This window comes from Panthera tigris, chromosome D2 (genome assembly GCF_018350195.1).
Source record: "Panthera tigris isolate Pti1 chromosome D2, P.tigris_Pti1_mat1.1, whole genome shotgun sequence".
In the NCBI taxonomy this organism is placed as follows: Eukaryota; Metazoa; Chordata; class Mammalia; order Carnivora; family Felidae; genus Panthera; species Panthera tigris.
The window spans coordinates 67,507,462-67,528,917 of NC_056670.1; the positions used below are offsets into that span (position 1 = coordinate 67,507,462).

Here is a 21,456-nt window from a genome sequence, read left to right on the forward strand (position 1 = left end):
TAAGACAGACCATCCCTTTCTGTCCTTCATACCACTGCTTTGCCTGTGGAAGAAACCTGTTTCATTTAATAAAAGGCTGAAGCATTTGCCAAGGAGTCTTTGAAATCTGCCTGAAGAGTAAAGTGCAAAGACTCCATAATTTTGTTCCATCAGTTGACATGCTTCATTCAATCACTGTTAAGAGTAGAATAGTACAGAAATACAATATTTTAAACATTTTTAATTCTGATCAAGACCTAGAAGCTTTCTCTAATAACAAAAGATTAGTTACGGTAACCAAATTCTAAATGCTTATCAACTTAAAAGCCCAATAAATAGAAGCAGATTCCTAAAATTTATCGTCCAAAAGCAAAATAACTTTTGAATTTCTCACTTTCAGAATCAGAATAGGGGCACTTGGGTGGCTTAGTCAGTTAAGCATCTGCCCGTTAAGCATCAGGCTTTTAATTTCGGTTCAGGTCATGATCTCATGGTTTTTTAGATCATCCCCTACTTCGGGTTCTGTGCACGCTCGCTCACGCGCGCGCGCTCTCTCTCTCTCTCTCTCTCTCTCTCTCTCTCTCAAAATAAATAAATAAACATTAAAGAAAAAAAGATAGTATGAGTGAAGGCCTGCTGTGTGCTTAGCACTGAAGCATACTCTGTGGGGAGATAGAAGTATGTAAGGTCTGTTACTTAAAGGGGTTTGTCTATTGGGTGGAGGTAACTCATCTATGAAATGACAACATAAAAACAAGTATAATTAAATGCCATCTTATAGTGAAAACAGTATGCAGCCATAAGTCCAGTGTACAGGAAAATCAATGAGATCTTGATGGAATGGCCAGGGAAAGCTTCGTAAATGAATGAATCTGTTGGACTCCGTATGGAATAAAAATGTATTCCACGAGCACTACAGCATGGACCAACAGCATGGGAGTAAGAATGAACATATTTTGCTTCTGTGTCAAGAGGTATAACAAGCAAACTGGAGCACAATCAGTAGAGATCTTGAAGAATGATTACTTGATATAAGGAGCCCTCTGAGTTTGATTCTTGCTTTGCCAGTAACTAGTTGGTGGCTTTGGTAAGTCTCTTCCCATATCTTATGCTAAAGTCCATGCTTATTACCCTCAGATGGTTCTTTCTGCTGTTTCTTAGGTATTTTATCATCTTTTGCCTTTTTTCTTTTTAATCAGGGTGTCTATCTAAGAATTCAAACCACCACACTCTGTTTTTGCAGTTTATCTCATATCTACCCTTTATGCAGAAGATGAGCCTCACAATGTAAAGTGTCCAAATGTCTTACCTCTACATTAGTATAAAACCTCTCCATAATGTAAAATACTCATTCAAAAAAAGAATGGTAAAAGCTTTTGCAGATTTTAAAATTAAAATACTTTAGAATTACAGATTTTTCTTTATCAAAATGTTTTTAAATGACAAAGCTATAGGGGCGCCTGGGTGAGCGTCCGACTTCGGCTCAGGCCATGATCTCACAGTCTGTGAGTTCGAGCCCCGTATCGGGCTCTGTGCTGATGGCTCGGAGCCTGGAGCCTGCTTCCGATTCTGTGTCTCCCTCTCTGCTCCTTCCCTGCTCATGCTCTGTCTCTCTCTGTTTCAAAAATAAATAAAAACATTTAAAAAAATTATAAATGACAAAGCTATAGAAAATTAGGAAAAGGCAAGTTCAAAGAAAAACATTTTAACCTTTGGTAATTCTACCACATAGAGATAACTTTAGTTTTGATATTTTCTTTCCACTCTTTTCCACTTGTTTTTTACATTGTTGAGATCATACAAAATGCATAATTTTTATTACCTTTTTTCACTTAACATCATAAAGTCACATCTTAAAATTTTTGTAACATAATTTTAATAGGTATAGGATATAGCAGAATATAGACATGTTCTATAGAATAAAATCATGTTTTGACCATCTGTTATGTATCACTCATTGTGCTACATATCTTATGCACATTGTTTAACCCTTAGAACCACGCTGTGGAATATTTGGTGTTATCCCCACTTTATGGAAGAGGAAATAGTCTCAGTTAAGTAACTTTCCCAGAGTCCTATAGATCATGTAAAATCCTTTGTTTTGTCTGACACTGTGGTGTCTCCAGTTTAAGTAATTCTTCATGTATTCTTGAGTAAATAGGTTGACCCCATTTTTGTCACTACAAATATGACTATAATTAACATTTCATCATAAAACAGCTTATTTTATTTTTGCCAACCCAACTTTTAAGAAACATTTGTATCATATTCAATGTCATAATACAGTAATAACAATAGTAAATATTATTCTTGCCCTTATTTCTATTCTCTAAATTCTCTGGGGCTTTGGAAAGTCCTCCAAGCCTCAGCTTGTTTTTTTCCCCCTCCAAAATTGACACGTCTTACCAGAATGTCATTAGAAAGATTCTAGTGAAGCATCCTTAGTTAATTTAGAAAACATTTTAAAGACAAAATTGATTTGTTTTTGTTAAGTGATAGTTTTTATTGTTGCTTTTGAATTCAGTTTTCTGCCTATTGGAATCTTGCTTAAACAGAACCAGCAAACTATTGGCCCAGTTTCCAGACACTATCAGAAGAAAGTAATGTAAATGAAAATAACATACCTCTGGAATAGATCTAATTACAATTCCTACAGGAATTGAAATGTTTGCTAAGTTTTTCTGCATTATATAATGCTGGCTAGATTTATGGTATTGTCAGAATACTTTATGAATGACTAATTATTGTCTTGGAGATGTAAAGAATAAGAATTGGCTCTGTTTAATCATTTTTTACAACTTTAATCACTGATCTCTTCAGCAAGAGGGAACGATGCAGATGAGTGATGACTAGATAGGATTATGAGGCGTAGTGACCGCCCTCGTGGCGTTCCAGGGCTTAATTTGTGTTAAAAGCTAATTATGTGTTTTCTGTAAGTACTGTGGTAATGTTACATCTCAGAAAGAAAGTTACCCAATAACCTTCTGAGAAATGGTCAAAGCAAAGAGAAAGAAATGGGAAGACTTCAGAAAGTTGGTAGAAGTTGACAGACATCAAAATATTGGTCTCCAAAAAGTTAAGTGTGGCACAGGAGGTATCTACTGCTGTAATTTTTTTAACATTAGTAATACTGTTCAATTTAAAACTAGAGGCTACATTTGACATTTAAACCTGGCCCATCTAAAAATGTGACAGCAGCAGTTGTAATGTGAAGTCAGAAAAGAAATTAACCAGCCATGACAAATAGTTACATTGAACTAAATTCTTGCAACTGTTACCTTTTTTTCCCCCCTTTCTGGTATCAAAAATAAACTTGTTCTCTAGTGTATATTGTTTGGGAAATCAAGTTTGATTAAATTTTTTATGATGGCAGGTATCCTCATATTCATCTATGTAAGCTTACATGTAACTTGCCAATAAACTAGCCTATATTTCTACTCTGCTTTTTAATGTATTCAGTTATAGCTAATTTGTGCTTAAATTGGTTATGCTTAGATTATTAAGAGAGAATATAACTTTAACTTTCTAAAAAAATTTTAATGTAAAGGAATTTAAAAGAAAAATTCAGAAAATTTTTACCATCAGGTTGATCTTCAGAAATTTTGGAACGTTTGTATTTAAACTCATGAAAAATACTGAACCTTTCCAATCTCACAGAATAATTGTGCATTTGTATTTTAAATAATGCCATTTTAGAAATTTGGAAATTTATTTAAAATTACATGAACATTTTTATATATAACCATTGTTCTTTGTTGGATCAAGATCCCATATATACAAATGGGATGATTATTATAAATTTAAAACATACAGTACTTTGTCATTCAATTAGGCCATATCTAAATAGGTCAATTTGTTATTAAAGTATGCCAATAGTTTGTAATAATTCATTTTTAAAATTGACTTTGACTGTGTATTTCATTATTTCTCTAAGACAAGTGGACACAAAAGTGGTTTCAGTTTCATCCTAATTGAAAGGGTAGTGTGTAGTTCCTTGGTGCTAGGAATTAAGGATCCTGCTGAAATAGTACTTCACGGTATTTCATATTACTGCCAGGGAGAGTGACAAGTTCATCAGATTTAAAAAAAAAAAATTCTTTTTTGTGTTCACAGGAAACCTGTCCAGTTTAAGTCGTCTTGGTCTGAGATACAACAGATTGTCAGCAATACCCAGATCCTTGGCAAAATGCAGTGCCCTTGAAGAGCTGAATTTAGAGAACAATAACATTTCTGCTCTACCAGAGGTGAGAGGTGGTAAATCTTTACAGCTGGGTGAATAATTTGATTATTGAGATTGTTTAAATAATGAGCATGCTACAGACATTTAGCCATCACTAAGATAAATATTCCAAAGAAGAAAGAATAGGTATGATTATAGGAACACACTAATTTTTTTCTTTTTTTATGTATAAAAGAGAGAAACTAAAGTGAGAGATCAGTGGCTGCTTTCCCGTAGAAATCTTGCTTGTGTCATTTTGGAATTGACAGCAAATGCTATTAAGGAAAAGTTGTATGGTTAGTTGTTTTAAAACTCTACCCCACCCAGTTCAGTTATTTTAAGAAGTCCTATAGAAAGATCATACAAGAAAGGAATGAGCTACATAGAATAGAACATACTATTTATTAATCAGATTAATATTAGCCACAACACTTCCATGACCCATATTATTACCCTGCGTATACAATAATATTAAAGCCTATTTAGCATATGCCAGTCACCAAAATTTGTTATTTTTTAACACATTATTTTTAATTTGGGTTTTGTTCTATGAAAAAATATTTTCACTTATTTTGCTTAGAGATTTATTGGGCAGAATGCAATATTCTTTTGTCTTTCCTTCTTTTGCTATATATTATTTTATCATACCCACAACTTGTATGTTTGCTTATGGTTTTTCAAGCATAATACCTTATTGTAGTATTCTAACAAATAAAAGAATGGAATTATGGGCTTAATTGATTGAGCTTTGCAAAAAAGTCTTTTTTTTCCTAAGAATTAAAAATGTTTGATATAAGTGACCTTTTAGACTATTTCTAGTTTTCCCGTGTGTGTGTGTGCGTGTGTGTGTGTGTGTGTGTGTGTGTGTGTATTTGAATTTAAAATAAAGGTATTTTGGGGGCGCCTGGGTGGCTCAGTCGGGTAAGTGTCCCAACTTTGCCTCAGGTCATGATCTCACGGTTTGTGACTTTGAGCCCAGCATTGGACCCTGTGCTGACAGCCTGGAGCCTGCTTTGGATTGTGTGTCCCCCTCTCTCTCTCTGCCCCTCCCATGCTGGTGCTTGTGCGCTTGCTCTGTCTCTCTCTGTCTCTCTATTTCTCTCAAAAATAAATAAACGTTAAAAATAAAGTTGCTTTGGGTGGATATTTTCAGATACATACTATGATTTATAACAATTTGAGTACATGAAGCTATGAACTTGTAGTGATTAGTTTATAAAATGTATTTAATTGATTTCTTAGGGATACAGAAAAAAGTAGTACCTATTAATTTTGCTTCTGTTGTTCTGGCTGTTTGGATTTTTAGAATACTGATCAGAGTACAAAAATGAGTTTTCCAGGATTGTAGTCTTCTAGGATGGACCAGTTTACTGCCACTGCTGTGTGACAGTATCTCACCCTGCGTTTTAAATAGGATAAGGAATAGAATCCACAGATTGTAGATACAGCCCTAACAGCTAGACTGTCTGGATTTTTGTCTTTCTTTGCTAGCGGTAATTTAGAATGGTAAAAATGGGTGGGGTTCTACTATTTAATATCATCCCCTTTGCTAACAGTAATTAGCACAGTATTTAGACCTTGTTGGGATTCTTTTAGGATGTGAGCTTAAATAAGACTGACTACTTTTACAATGTCTATGAGACTAAATACAAAGACTGGGTACTTATTAAATTTCAAAAAGTGAGAAAATTAAAAATTTTTTTTTATATCCACTTATATGTGGGGGGAAACTAATAATTGGGTATCTCTTAGGATACAGACATTGTGCTGAGTAGTTTCACATAAAATATTTTGCGACTGAAATTAGTCAAGATTTATTTTTGATAAGAGAATTATAAAGAGAACAGCTCTCTTCAGTCTTGCTGTGGAAGAAGTGGTGTGTGCGTGTGTGTGCACATGTATTTAAACTGGCCTGTTTGCAGATAGAGAAGCTCTGGGGAAAACCCTTGACTGGCCTTGTCCAAATCTGGGAAAGCATTAAGTCTCAAATAAGTACTTAAAAAAAGTGGTCTGTGTGCTTTGGAAGCAGCATATTCCTAATGCAAATATGTAATTATCTGCATTTATAATGAGCACAGTAAGGAAAACAATAAAATCCATTAGACAGCACTTACTAGACATTCAAGCTGGGTTAGGCATGTAAAATCAGGAAAGTGGTTTTCAGTTGGGGCTCATGGCTGAAATCAGAGCCAGCAAAATGACTATATACTTTTCCACTTGATGACTGTCTGAAAATAGACTAGTTTTAGTGTGGATACAAACACATAAGAAAAAGGAATGTAATAAATTCAAGCACATGAGCTTAAGGTGTAAGGCTAGGAGCTCTACATGGATTATCCCATTTAATTCTTCACTATAATCGTACTAATTATTGGGGTATTATCAGCTAGGAAGGGTAATAAGACTTAAGGAGAGTTATGTTTTTGGCCAAATTTGTTACCTTAGATATTTTTCTGGGAGTACTGTGAGATACATATTGATTGTCTAATTCACTAAAAGTTACAAAACTGGTAAGTGGAAGTCCTAAGTGGGGATCCACATGTGTCTGACTTTAAAACGATGGTGAGCAACTGCAAAGCTTCATCATATGACCTAGGAATGAAAGGTTGGAGACCTGCCTTCTTGTTGCCACTTTTTAGATACCCTCAGTTGTTTGCAAAGAAGAATGTCCATAAAGTTAGCTGTAAGAATAATAAAAATAACATTTTTGCCATGAGACTCAAAACTTTGTGCATTGTTTCTGTAAAGTAGGATGTAGACATTTTTCTTGAATTGACTGCCATGCGGTTTCTCACCACTCTCACCTGAGCTCTTCCTTTTATCTGTGCACATCAGTAGACAAATGTTGAAAGCTGCTTAATGTTAAGAATAAAGAACAAGTTTCAGTTCACCATATAATTATACCTTCAATTACATAGTTATTTCATTCCTTCGGCTGGCCTTGCAAATCAGCTGACACTTCAGGTACTAAGTCTTCAGTTTTCTCATGGTATACAGCTGGTATTTGAGCACTATTTAAAATAACACACCTCACATGGTTTGTTTCTTCCCTGCTTTCACTGTTTTTTCTACTTCTGAATATTTAAATTTTTTCCATCCTTCAAGATGTCAGTCTCTTCCTGCTTTTCCAGTTATTCCAGTATTCCTTCTTTTCTTTAAATAGAGAAGGGACTTACAATTTAAGCACTTATTATATGCTAGAGATTGTAAAGCTATGTATTTTATCTCTTTAAATTGTCTCCACTACAACTTATAAAATAAGGCATCATCATTTTACAAAGGAATTAATTAAGGCTTGGAGAAATATTTTGCCCAAAGTCACAAGCTACTGAAAGGTAGAGCCAGAATTCCAAACTATTTTATAGCTCATACCAGTGTTTCTCAAATATTAATGGGGCTACAAATCACTTGGGAATCTCGTTAAGATTCATATCGATTCTGTAGGAGTGGGACCTAAGAGTCTAGATTTCTAACAAGCTAATGCTACTTTTCTTTCAAACATACTTTGAGTAACAAGAGTCAATTACATGTAATTTATTATTGATTATACAGTTATGTATTATTTTTTTACTATCCGTGTGCTTTATTTCTCTAAATAGGGTTTAGTCTTTTTAATGGCAGAGATTGTTTTGTAATACCTGAACACCTCGCACTGTGGTTACATGGTAGGAGGCTGAAGTAAGGGGATATGGGGCTATTCTGTGCAGTAAACACTGGATTGATAGATGGATATTTCCCTCTGAAATTTTCCCATATGGAAAAGCAATATTATGTAATATCAGGAAGTGTTATCTTCTGAATCGAATATTCCTTAGAGGAGCCATTAAATTACTGCATAACAGCTTACTCTGAGCCAGGTATTATGTTAATAATAATTTAGAGGATAATTAACTCAGACCTGAATAGGCTTGGTCACATAGCAAGTGGCAGGGCTGGGACTCAGACCCAGGACTGTCGGATGCCAAAGATTCTGCTCTGCAAAGTTCTTAAACTGGACGCTCAGGAGATAACCTCTTACAGACATATTTTCTTCATTGAGTGTTTTAAATAAGCCGAAGCCAATGAATAAAAATCAGAGTTTATATGAGTTTTCTGTTCTTTGTAAAATCTGAAAATCTGACTGTTGGCTTCACATTCCTAGAAGGCAACAATTAGCTAGAGCTGAGAAGTGACTGCTCTATATGAGGCATTACAGAGCCATCCCAACCAGTCTCTGTCATTTGTTACCTGTAAGGCCCTTTGAGGCATTTGTGACTGTCGCTCTGTACTCTGAAGTAAATCTTGTTACAATTCTGATTCCTATGTTTATTTTATTTGTTTACAGAGTCTTCTGTCAAGTCTTGTGAAACTGAACAGTTTGACCTTAGCTAGAAATTGCTTCCAGTTATATCCAGTAGGTGGTCCATCTCAGTTTTCCACCATCTATTCCCTCAACATGGAACACAATCGAATCAATAAAATCCCATTTGGAATTTTCTCCAGAGCAAAAGTATTAAGTAAGCTAAATATGAAGGTAAGCCTCTGTTTGTATTGAGGGGGGAAATTTTGCTCCTATTACTAGTACTTCTATTAATATTGGCATTTTCTCTATCAGTGTGGAGAATAGGTACTTGTGTTTTGCTGATGGGGTCTAAACTGATAATGATAGTTCAGGGCAATTTGTATTAGATAACAAATATTTTAGCATTTTGTCCTAAAGAAATAATCATGAATGTCCATAAAAGCACAGTTGTAGGGATATTTATTGTAGAGCTTTCTATTTAACTGTTTAATTGGTACCAACTTAATAAAAATTTCATTTTTTAAAACTCCTATATCTTCAATGGAATTCTCTGAAGTCATTAAAAATAATACTCTAGTTAGGAGAATATTAAATGCCAGTTGAAACATTCTCAGTTTATCAACTAGAAAAAAGTTACAGCATGCAAGACTTTCCACGGTTTTTAAAAACTATTCTTAACGTTCATAATTAAATACTAGATATCTGTAGATTTATATGTATACATATAACCAACATTTATCAAAATGTTTATTTTTGGATATCAGAACTATGGATGGTCTTTTTTATTGAGGAATAATTGACATTGTATTTCAGTTGCACAACATAATGGTTCAATATTTGTATATTGGGAAATGATCATCACAATAAGTCTACTTAGCACTGATCGCCATACATACTTACAGAATTTTTTTTCTTGTGATGAGAACTTCTAAGATTTAGTCTCTTAACAACTTTCAGATATGTAATACAGTATTATTAACTGTAGCTGCCATGCTGTATCTGACAGCGTCATGACTTATTTTGACTCTGTTCACCTAGTTTTCCACCTAACCTTCACCTCTGACAACCATCAATATGTTCTTTTTATTTTTGAGTTTGGTGTTTTGTTTTGATTCTGCATAAGTGAGATCATATGGTATCTGTCTTTCTCCATCTGATTTACTTCACTGAACATGATGCTCTCAAGGTCCATTCATGTTGTCACAAATGACAAGATTTTTTATGGCTGAATACTGTTTGTGTGTGTGTGTGTGTGTGTGTGTGTGTGTGTGTGTACTGAAACTTCTTTATTCATTCATCTGTGAACACTTAGGTTGCTTCCGTATCTTGGCTATCGTAAATAATGCTGCAATGAACAGGGGGATGCATATGTCTTTTTGAGTTAATGTTGTCATTTCCTTCAGATAAATACCAAGAAGTGGGATTGGGGGATTATATGGTAATTCTACTTTTGATTTTTTGAGGAACCTCCATACCATTTTCCATAGTGGCTGCACCCATTTACATTCCCACCAACAGTGCACAAAGATTCTCTTATTTTTCTTATATTCACCAATACTTGTTGTTTCTTGTCTTTTTGCTAACAACCATTCTGATAGGTGTGAGATGGTATCTCATTGTGGTTTTGATTTGCGTTTTCCTGATGACTAGTGATGTTGAACATCTTTTCATGTACCTGTTGGCCATCTGTATGTCTTTGGGAAAATGTCTATCCACATCCGCTGCCTATTTTTTAATCGGATTGTTCTTTTGCTATTGAGTTATAGGGATTCTTCATATATTTTGGATGTTAACCCCTCATGAGATACATTACTTGGAAGTATTTTCTTTTGATGGGTGATCTTTAGTTTCTTTTTGCTTATCTATATTCTCTACAGTGAATATGTTTCACATTAAAAAGGAGGAACGAAATGAAACCTGATTTTTCCAATGATTTAATTTATAGTGAATAAACTTTAGGCTGAGAGGTGATAAATAAATTGGCCATATAGCTAATTTATGGCTGAAGTGTAGGAATCCAGGAGACCTAGATTTCCTGCTTCCAGGTATAAGTGTTCTTTCTGTTGTATCTTACTACATTCTTTTATCTTTGGTGAACTATTTCAGCATAATTGTGGTTCTTTAAACTGTAGTCTAAATGTACAATTTATTGATTCTATCTATACTTGTTCATAAATACATATTTTATATTCTTTAGAAGTATATAAGTGAACTAGTGGAAATTCAAGATAATCTTATAATCTTAAGCAGGTATAAAATGTATTGTTCATCATTTCAGTTACATAAGATTTACCAGTGGTAATGGTATTAATTCTGAATGGTCAGTAGAGGCTTAGAACAGCAGCAGTCCAGGTGTTCATTGGCTTTTGCATTTGGTGATACATTTTTATAGATATGACATTATTATAATGTTAGCTTAGGAAGGCTTGTTGTTTTCAGTGAAATAAGAAAAGTTTGAGTAGATCTTTGCCTTAATTTTTCTTCAATATGACAAATGTTTAATAAAACTTTTTTGTAAGAAGTCAAAATGAAACCTGACATTTTCCTCCTCATATAAGCACCAGTAGTAAATTTTTTTAATGAAAATGCCTTATACAATTAATTACCAGTAGTTAATAAGTTTAATTGTTACAGTGGGGGCACCTGGATGGCTCTCAGTCGGTTTAGCATATGACTTCAGTTCAGGTTATGATCTCATGTTCGTGGCTTTGAGCCTTGCGTCATGCTCTGTGCTGACAGCTCAGAGCCTGGAGCCTGCTTCGGATTTTGTCTCTTTCTCTGCCCCTCTCCCACTTGCACTCCGTCTCTCTCTCTGTCTCTCTCTCTCTCTCTCTCTCTCTCTCTCTCTCTCTCTCTCTGTCTCTCAAAAATAAGCATTAAAAAATTTGTTTAATGTTACACTGAATAGGTAGTAAATATAAATATTATAATAAAATAAAAACTTGGTTTCAAATGGATGTTTGCTACTTTAGATTTCTCTTATGGATGGTTTTGTGTAAAATGAGATGAGTAATCCATGTATATTGCAGAAAAAATTTAAAATACAGATTAACAAAAAGGACATAAAATAATCCTACCACTGAGAGGTAGCATCACTGTTAACACATTAGTGAACATCAGGGTACTGATGGTCCTCTTTTGATACCAAAAGCCCCAACAAAAACAGTGTGGTAAGTGTTATTGATGAAGATGTGTTTAGACATAGACACGAAGAAGCAAGAAGAAAAATAGTGAATCACTGGCATATATTTCACTTTTTTCTGCATATAGCAATATCTACTTTTTTTTTTTTAATGTCTATTTTTGAGAAAGCACCAGCAGGGGAGGGGCAGAGAGAGAGGGGGACAGAGTTCGAAGTGGGCTCTGCAGTGACAGCAGTGAACCCAATGCAGGGCTCAAACTCACGAACCGTGAGATCATGACTTGAGCCAAAGTTAGACGCTCAACTGACTGAACCACCCAGGCATCCCTATATATATCTCATTTTTAAACAAAATTAGTATCCTACTGTTTCATCATCTGTTTTTATTATTCACTGAAAAATGTATTTTTACCATCTCTTATATGGATTTTTAAAGTATAATTGTGGATACTTCCAATTAGTGTTTTAATGATTTAATTTGCTGTCTTCTTTAGACTTTTTTCTCTCCTATTTATTGCTCAGTATTTCTAGAATAGCTGAGCTTATTTGGTTTCCTCATGGGCTATAATTAGATGTTTCTTCTTCTATTGTGCTCATGACCATCCACATTTTATTCCATGATTGCTGTATATTATTGTGAAATGGGGAAAACCTGGTTTTCACTGGAACCTTTGACATCTCAGTGTTAGGTCTGTATAGTCTATTTTTCCATATCCAATACTGATAATCACATAAGGAACAAGCTTCCAGTTCAAAATAAAAACCTAATTACTGTCTGAAAAACTTTGGAGGCTTATATTTTTTGTTGCTTTTAAATTTCTTTATTTGGATATCAAAAAGGGGAATAAAGTTTTGTGTTTAATTAAGCATTCTCTTTCCATAGGGAGGTATATATATGGAGCTTAGTTTTTGTGGTTCTACCTTGGTTACTTTTTTTTTTTGTCTTTGCCAGGACAATCAGTTGACATCACTTCCCTTGGATTTTGGAACTTGGACCAGTATGGTAGAATTGAATTTAGCCACTAATCAGCTCACAAAGATTCCTGAGGATGTGTCTGGTCTTGTTTCTCTTGAGGTGAGTATAAAAGAGCCGTTTATTTAGAACTCCTTAAACCCTTCTGCAGTTACCTCACTTACAAACTTTCCAGTTCAAATAAGCAATTTCTTTGGGAGAAGATCATATGTAAAAATATTAGAGCTCTCTTAAACCTACAACTCCATTAGCTTGATGAAGTGTGAACATAATCTGGTCTCAATGCTTCTGAATTACTCTTGTCCACTAAAAGTTGGTAGGTTTGAATGCTATAATGTGTCTTTGAAAGAAAAGGTCTCTAAAATTTAGCATATTTTAGAACATATTTTTTCCCTTAACTGTGTTCAAGAATCCTGCACTCCTGGATAGGAAGAACAAATATTGTTAAAATGTCGATACTACCCAAAGCAATCTACGTATTCAGTGCAATCCCTATCAAAGTAACACCAGCATTCTTCACAGAGCTAGAACAAATAATCCTAAAATTTGTGTGGAACCAGAAAAGACCCCGAATAGCCAAAGCAATCTTGAAAAAGAAAACCAAAGCAGGAGGCATCACAATCTCAGACTTCAAGCTATACTACAAAGCTTAATCATCAAGGCAGTATGGTATTGGCACAAGAACAGACACTCAGATCAATGGATCAGAAGAGAGAACCCAGAAATGGACCCACAAACGTATGGCCAACTAATCTTTGACAAAGCAGGAAAGAATATCCAATGGAATAAAGACAGTCTCTTCAGCAAGTGGTGCTGGGAAAACTGGACAGCGACATGCAGAAGAATGAACCTGGACCACTTTCTTACACCATCCACAAAAATAAACTCAAAATGGATGAAAGACCTCAATGTAAGACAGGAAGCTATCAAAATCCTCGAGGAGAAAGCAGGCAAAAACCTCTTTGATCTTGCCCACAGCAACTTCTTACTCAACACATCTCTGGAGGCAAGGGAAACAAAAGCAAAAATGAACTACTGGGACCTCATCAAACTAAAAAGCTTCTGCACAGCAAAGGAAACAGTCAGCAAAACTAAAAGGCAGCCGACGGAATGGGAGAAGATGTTTGCAAATGACATATCAGATAAAGGGTTAGTATCCAAAATTTATACATACAGAACTTCTCAAACTCAACACCCAAAAAACAAATAATCCAGTGAAGAAATGGGCGAAAGACATGAATAGACACTTCTCCAAGGAAGACATCCAGATGGCCAACCAACACATGAAAAAACGCTCAACATCACTCATCATCAGGGAAATACAAATCAAAACCACAATGAGATACCACCTTACACCTGTCAGAATGGCTAACATTAACAACTCAGGCAGCAACAGCGGCACTATCGACAATAGCCAAAGTATGGAAAGAGCCCAAATGTCCATCGATGGATGAATGGATAAAGAAGATGTGGGGTGTGTGTGTGTGTATGTGTATATATATATATATACACACATACACACACATACATATATATATATATATATATATATATATATGTATATATATATACACACATATATATGTGATATATAGATATATATGTATGTATATATATACACATATATATGTGTGTATATATATATATATATGATGGAGTATTACTTGGCAATCAAAAAGAATAAAATCTTGCCATTTGCAACTACATGGATGGAACTGGAAGGTATTATGCTAAGTGAAATTAGAGAAAGACAAAAATCGTATGACTTCACTCATATGAGGACCTTAAGAAACAAAACAGATGAACATAAGGGAAGGGAAACAAAAATAATATAAAAACAGGAAGGGGGACAAAACAGAAGAGACTCATAAATATAGAGAACAAACAGAGTTGCTGGAAGGGTTGTGGGAGGGGGGATGGGCTAAATGAGTAAGGGGCATTAAGAAATCTACTCCTGAAATCATTGTTTCACTATATCCTAACTAATTTGGATGTAAATTTTAAAAAATAAAATTATTTAAAAAAAAAAACCAACACACAAAACCAAAAAAAAAAAAAAAAAAATCCTGTATTGTTGTCTACCAAAATAATTCTAGATTCCTCAGACTGGCATTGAGAACCTTTCATACGATTCTGGCCCACTTTTACATCCTATTTACCCATGTATTCTTTTATTTACTAATTAGACTGTTTTCTTTGTTGGAAATTTGTGCGTGTTTCTAACTCTGCACATTTAGTCTTACTGTTCCCAATATCTAGAATGCCCTCCCCTCATCCCTTTAATTTTTTCTTTTAAAAATTTTTTCCATAATTAAAGATTCATCTTAATGTTCTCTTTAGTCAAGGATGATTTCTCCTGCTTCTGAGTCCCTAGAATTTTCATCCTTTTGACGAAAAAGCTTACTAATAGTAAAATATTTTTTAAAAGTTTCCTCTGTATCCATGTTTTTAAAAAAAATCTAATTTCTTTTTTTTTAATCATTTTATTTAGTAAGCCAAAATAGTATGGCATAATGGTTAAAAAGCATGAGCTTTGAAGCAAGACAGATCTAGGTACAATTCCACTTTTATCTCTATGGATTTAACTTGTCCAAGCTTCTGTTTCCTCAGCTGTGAAATGAAGAAGATAGTATTTACCTCACAGGCTGTAGTTAGGATTAAATGTGATAACACACATACGCAATGCATTTAGTGCCTTGCAAGTAGTAAACTCAATAAATAATAGCTATTATCATTATTATCATTATTTTTTGGTCTTATTACATATGTTCATTTTACTATGTATGGTGTAACTTTGGGGAAAACAAGTGGGCATAAAATATTAGCCCAAAACTTTACGTAGGTCTTTCCATTCAGTGCTCTTGTCACTGTCCCATACCTAGTATTGTCTCCCTACTTTCTCCACCACTACCACTGTAATTTCTCTAAGAAGAGGAACTATCTTTCTCAACCACTTTTTTCTCTCTTCGGTGTATTACAGGATGGCTTGCAATGTAATAAATATACCATAGCTAATAACTGTAGGGCTTTGAATTAGCAGTTTAGAAATCAGTTGTTAACCACCCTTAAATGATAGTTTGTAAGGGGTTTTGAACAAATAAGTGGCTTCCTATCAGATTCCCATTGGTAATCATTCAGTATCAAAACACCATTAACTATATGAATTTTAGTGCAAGTAGTTAATTTTACATTTTTTTGTAATATGGTTAAAGTTAAACTTTTGCTTTCATTAGCTTTGACTTAAAATCTTTTATTTCCAGTAACTGGTGTTTTTTTTAAGAATAGTAAATTAAATGTTTTATGTTATATAAATGAACATTACCCTTAATATTCACTGTTTAGAAAATTAGTAGTTTAATAAATTTTAAGCCACACATGGTAATATATAACTCCCATTTCTTGAGTTACTAAATACTGTCAATAATTTCTCTTAGGTTCTAATACTGTCAAACAATCTTCTAAAAAAGCTTCCCCATGGTCTTGGAAACCTTAGGAAGTTAAGAGAATTGGATCTAGAAGAGAACAAATTGGAGTCCTTGCCAAATGAAATTGCTTATCTTAAGGATTTACAGGTAAAACATTATCCTGGTGATTTTATAGTTCTATGACTAAAGTTTTTGGGGTGCATTCCAAATTGTGCATTTTTCTTAAGAATTTGATCTAATTCTTGAATTAGAGATTTTTCTGTTGTAGCAGTAAGGCTCAGTTTTATGCTTATGTAGCCTGCTTTTTGTTTTCTAACAAATGATATATTTTGAAAGTAAAATTTATTGAGTGATTCTTACCCAATCTAATTTACTTATTAATTTCTTATTAGTTTAGTAGATGTATTGTTTTACATTTACATCAGTAGTAAGGAATATATATGTATTTCTCTTTTGTTTTGTTAATCTTTTAGAAATTAGTCTTGACAAACAACCAGTTGACTACCCTTCCTAGAGGCATTGGTCACCTTACCAATCTCACACATCTAGGCCTTGGAGAGAACCTACTTACTCATCTTCCTGAAGAAATTGGTATGAACCTTTTGGATGCTTGACTCTGTACTTACTAATTTGCTCTTGTATGTTCAAGCAGTGTTTCAGATAGGACAAATCTGTTTTTGTCATCTGATGTTACATCAGAGTCAAGATTTTTTATTTTGTATTTTTATAGAGCACCAGTTCTTAGTTCGTTGGTTAGTTTTGGTGAGATTTCCGCATGGGGTATTAGAGTTAATATTTTATTTGAGAATGTTTTAGCATACTTACATTTCCAGTATTTAACCTTATTTTAGAAAAGTTATCCTCTGTTTCCTCTACATTTAAAAATTATATAAACTTGAATTAAATTAGTAATATCCAATGCCAAAAGAACATTTCCTTATGAGGTTTTAGGATATTTGATTAAATTAATATTTGACAGTACTTTCAAATTTTCTAAGTGTTCATATCCATTATTTCATATAATCAATATGACTACCTTGAATTTTAGGCAATTCAAGTTGTAACCCCATTTTACAAAGAGAATCGATTGAGGTCACATTATAGTTCTTAAATTAGTAGTTTCACGCATTATTTTCTTGCATATATACCATGCTGTTTCAGACGCTTTTTAGAATAGTGATTAAGAATGAGTTTGGAATTGGGGTGCCTGGGTGGCTCAGCTGGTTAAGTGTCCGACTCTTGATTTCAGCTCAGGTCATGATCCTCATGGTTGTGAGATCGAGCTCCATGTTGGGCTCCACTCAGGGTGTGGAGCCTGCTTAAGATTCTCTTTCCCCCTCTTCCTCTGCTTGTATGTGCACGTGCTCGCGCTCTCTCTCTCTCTCCCCCTCCCCCCCTCCCCCCTCCCCCCCCCCCCCCGTCTCTCTCTCTCTCTCTCTCTCTCAAAAAGAATGATTTTGAAGTTATAATGTAAATTATACTTCAATTAAAAAAAAAGAAGTAAAATAGACCATTCAAAATCTGGCCGTGCTGCTCATTGGCTTTATGGCTTTGGATAAGCCATAAGCCTTTAGGTTTTCTACTTGTGCAAAGGAAGGATGATAATAGTAACTTCTCATAGGGTTGCTCTGAATATTAAGTAAAATCTTAAATGTGAATATCCATTACCCGGTAGCCATTATTTTCATTAGTCTTCTGCATACAGCTATCAAATATTACAGATTTTTAAGTTTAAAAATTAGAAAACACTGGAGGTGACTTCATTTTTAGTATGTTTATTCATCTAGCCTCATGTGATTGCAGGAGACATTTGCCTACAAAGCGTGAATATCCTAAGAGAGTCTAAGATAAATTTTTCAAAGATTACATAAGTTGATTTTTGGCTTCCTGCCACATATGTGATAACCTGTCTTTGTGAAGGATTTATATACCCAGTAACAAAAATCTTTCCACATGATAAATTTATTAGTAAAAGACATTATCACAGTATCTATAATAGGAAAGTGATGATAAGCACTGATTTACAATAAACTTACCTCTGGAGTTTTGAAAAAATGCATACCAATGCCAAGTTGTTCTGAACAGAATCCTTGGAGATACAGCATGTGTGTTAAAAAAAAAAAAAAAAAAAAGTTTAAAAACCTACCATAAAGGAAGAAATTCTGGTTTAATTGGTATGGAGTGTGACCTGGATATAAGGGTTCTTTAAATTGGCCCCACTTGATTTGAATATGCAGCAAAATCTAAGACTGTGGTTGTAGAGCTTTAAAACTAAGAGACAAGAGGAAGAGGAAATATGTATTCAGTGTATATAATGCCCACATCATTCCCAATTGAATTTCTAAAATAGTAATGAATTAAAAAAATTTTTTTTAATGTTTTCTTATCTGAGAGACAGAGAGCAAGCAGGGAAGGGGCAGAGAGAGAGGGAGACACAGAGTCAGAAGCAGGCTCCAGGCTCTAGGCTCTGAGCTGTCAGCATAGAGCCCGACGTGGGGCTCGAACCCACGAACAGTGAGATCATGACCTGAGCCGAAGTTGGACACTTAACCAATTGAGCCACCCAGGTGCCCCTAAAATAGTAATGAATTTGTTAAAAAATAGTAATTGATTTTCTTTCTCTTTTTTTTTTTTTTTTTTTTTTTTTTTTTACAGGTACACTGGAGAACCTAGAAGAACTGTATTTGAATGACAACCCCAATCTGCATAGCCTTCCCTTTGAGCTGGCTCTTTGCAGCAAGCTTTCAATCATGAGTATTGAGAACTGTCCACTCAGTCACCTTCCACCTCAGATTGTTGCTGGGGGTCCTTCTTTTATCATTCAGTTCCTAAAGATGCAGGGTCCATATCGTGCCATGGTCTGATACAAATCTGCTGGTCCCACACACTGTTCAAAAATAGACTGCCATTAATGTTTCATATCTATATCTGTATCTATTTATGTAGATATCGATATATTTGGCAGATTTATAAAGACTGCATTATGTGTTTCTGCTAATAGAGGAATCATAGCCATTTAGATTTTTTTTTTTAATTCTGTACAAAAGGCTTATATAAGTTTTCTTTGCTGAACTTGATGGATGTTTTTCTGTTGTGTAATATGATAATGCCAGTTTGCTTAAAACATTTGCCAACAAATTATGAAGTTATTAAATTTAAGGGCCAGAGGTAGTATAGTTACATATACTTTCTCTTAGCAAAAATAATGGACAGTTTTGTTGCAACTTTTTGTATACATTTTCCCCTTACCAATTGTCAGATCATTATAGTATTATAGGCCCTAAAAGTAGAATTTTTCTTTAACTTATTTTGAAATTTGAGATTTAAATTTTATATATTGTTTACAGTCAGAGTAAATCACTGGATTTTTTGTTGTTGTTGTTTGATTTGCTCTGTTTTAATCAGTGAAATCTAGTTTATATCCTCTGCTAAAGAATTTGCATCAGCTGGTTTAAATATTAAAAGATATTTGCTTGTTGAAACAACTGGCAAGTGAAAAGATACAGTCAAAAATTCTAGAATTCCTTTAATTGTGTTTCTCTGATCAATTGTAAAGCAAAATATCTGAAGTGAGTCTTTAGGTTGGGGGGAGGGTATTGAGACCTTTTCTAGTATAAATAAATATCTTTTCTTAAGTTTGGGGGAACAGAAACTTGTAGTATGAAAGTTGTCACTCCTGAAAGTTGCAGAATGACAAAAACTAACATTAATTTGGCAAAACAAAAACAAACCCTACACACCCATACACACACACATTCTATATATGTATATACAATGCTATATAGATATGTATTTATTATATCATAAACTACAATAGGTAACTTTAAGGATTTCTCCCTAGCCTTGTACAATGAAATGAATGTTTTTTCTTTGAACACTGCAATATATGTATGTTTCAAGGTTATTTAACAGTGTACTATGGTTTTATATCTTGACTTGCCTTGTACATCTTTCAGTTCTGGAATATCTGCGTCTAAGCACAATATCTTCACACTGTGCTGTATTGCTGCTGAACTAAATGCACTTTTCCCCACATGTGGGGCACTGGCTTCAAACAATTCAGTTCAGTACCTTTGATTTTAATCTCATCTTTCCTTTCTTGGTAGTTGTTAATACAATTATGGAGAAGAGGCACATTGTATAGAAGCCATTGACAGTTCAGTGGAAGTTCTGTAAGATGTGCATGTGCTATTTGATACATTTTCTTTTGCTTTACTGCTTTTAAGGCTAGCAGTATTGTAAGTGTGTGCCCCTTATACAGTAATCTTACTTTTGGTAGTGTCAGCCTAAGTCGATTTAATTATTGAAGAGACAGAGCAAGTGCATTCTAGATATCATCCTAGAAAACACTTCCCATATAACGAATATTATGTATAATTAAGTATTGCTGCTTGGTTTTCTTTTTTTTTTTTTTTTTTCCCATTTAGATGGGCATTGTGTTTTAAATAAAACCATTTTTTAATTGAAGCTGTATTAAGGTAGAAATTTGGAATGTTTTGCTTTTTCTGGCACTCAAAATCAAGACTAAGTTTGTGGTTGAACCTGTATTCATAATTGGCAATTTTTTAAGGAACAAGTAAGAAATGGAAGGCAGGTGAAGATATAAAACCCTAGAATGCTTAAATGTGCTGTAAAACTATTGTAGATGTCACTGGATTTTACCAAGTAATATCCTTTCTTCTTTTTTTCCATCTACTGTGGCTTTTCAGTTAAAATTTTGTTTATAAAAGGAATTTGTTTATTACAGCTCTATATGCCTGTGTGTATGTGTGGTTTTTTAAAAAATATCATATCCAGGTGTGTTTATGTATAAAGATGATAGAACTTGAACTTTAAAGGCAGTAACCTAATGTCTTTTTTTTTTTTGAGAGAAAAGGTTATTGTTTCTTAAAAATGAAAATAGATTTGATTTTTAAAACATTTTGGTTCCCCTGCTGTCATTTATGTTAGTCTTCAACAGAAAGAAATGCAGAAGGATCACACTCTTAACGTGTACAAGTAATGTTCTAGGCAAACCATATATAGCTGAGGACTTCTATAAAAAAGTTGTAAGAAGTATAAAACATATGTCCTTTTTAAGGCTGCTACCTTGTAAGAGCCCATGAATTTTGTTACTTCTAACAAGAAACTAAGTGGACTCTAATTGGGATACCCTTATGAAATTGATATTTAATATTTAAATAGTTTAGGGATACTGTTCAATGACTACATATAAGCAAATACTTTTCCTGAAACTGCAGTGGGACTCATTGGCATATCCAAACATTTTTCTTTCTTTTGAAGAAATCAGGTTTAAGTCTCTCTGTTAGGCTCAGTAAGTCTAAAAAAGGTGGGGGGGGGGGTGGTTAGAATGTTACATTGTAAAAAGTTGCTCTAAACTTTGCTTTTTGTTAATATATAGTAGCAAAACTGCAATGACCATATCAACCAGTCCTT

At 34.1% G+C, this 21,456-nt stretch overlaps 1 protein-coding gene across 5 annotated transcripts in view; it reads left to right on the forward strand.

The window, feature by feature from the left end:
* The window catches only part of SHOC2 (SHOC2 leucine rich repeat scaffold protein), a 107,245-nt gene extending 86,473 nt beyond the window's left edge, over positions 1 to 20,772 (forward strand). For all 5 annotated transcript variants that reach the window (XM_007087187.3, XM_042960984.1, XM_042960986.1 and 2 more), the window contains 6 exons: positions 4,093 to 4,223; positions 8,523 to 8,711; positions 12,575 to 12,697; positions 16,030 to 16,167; positions 16,494 to 16,611; positions 18,676 to 20,772. In XM_007087187.3, coding sequence (XP_007087249.1) covers positions 4,093 to 4,223; positions 8,523 to 8,711; positions 12,575 to 12,697; positions 16,030 to 16,167; positions 16,494 to 16,611; positions 18,676 to 18,884 — 908 coding nt within the window. In that variant the 3' untranslated portion in view covers positions 18,885 to 20,772. The remainder of the gene's footprint in view (positions 1 to 4,092; positions 4,224 to 8,522; positions 8,712 to 12,574; positions 12,698 to 16,029; positions 16,168 to 16,493; positions 16,612 to 18,675) is intronic.
* Positions 20,773 to 21,456: the final 684 nt, after the last annotated feature.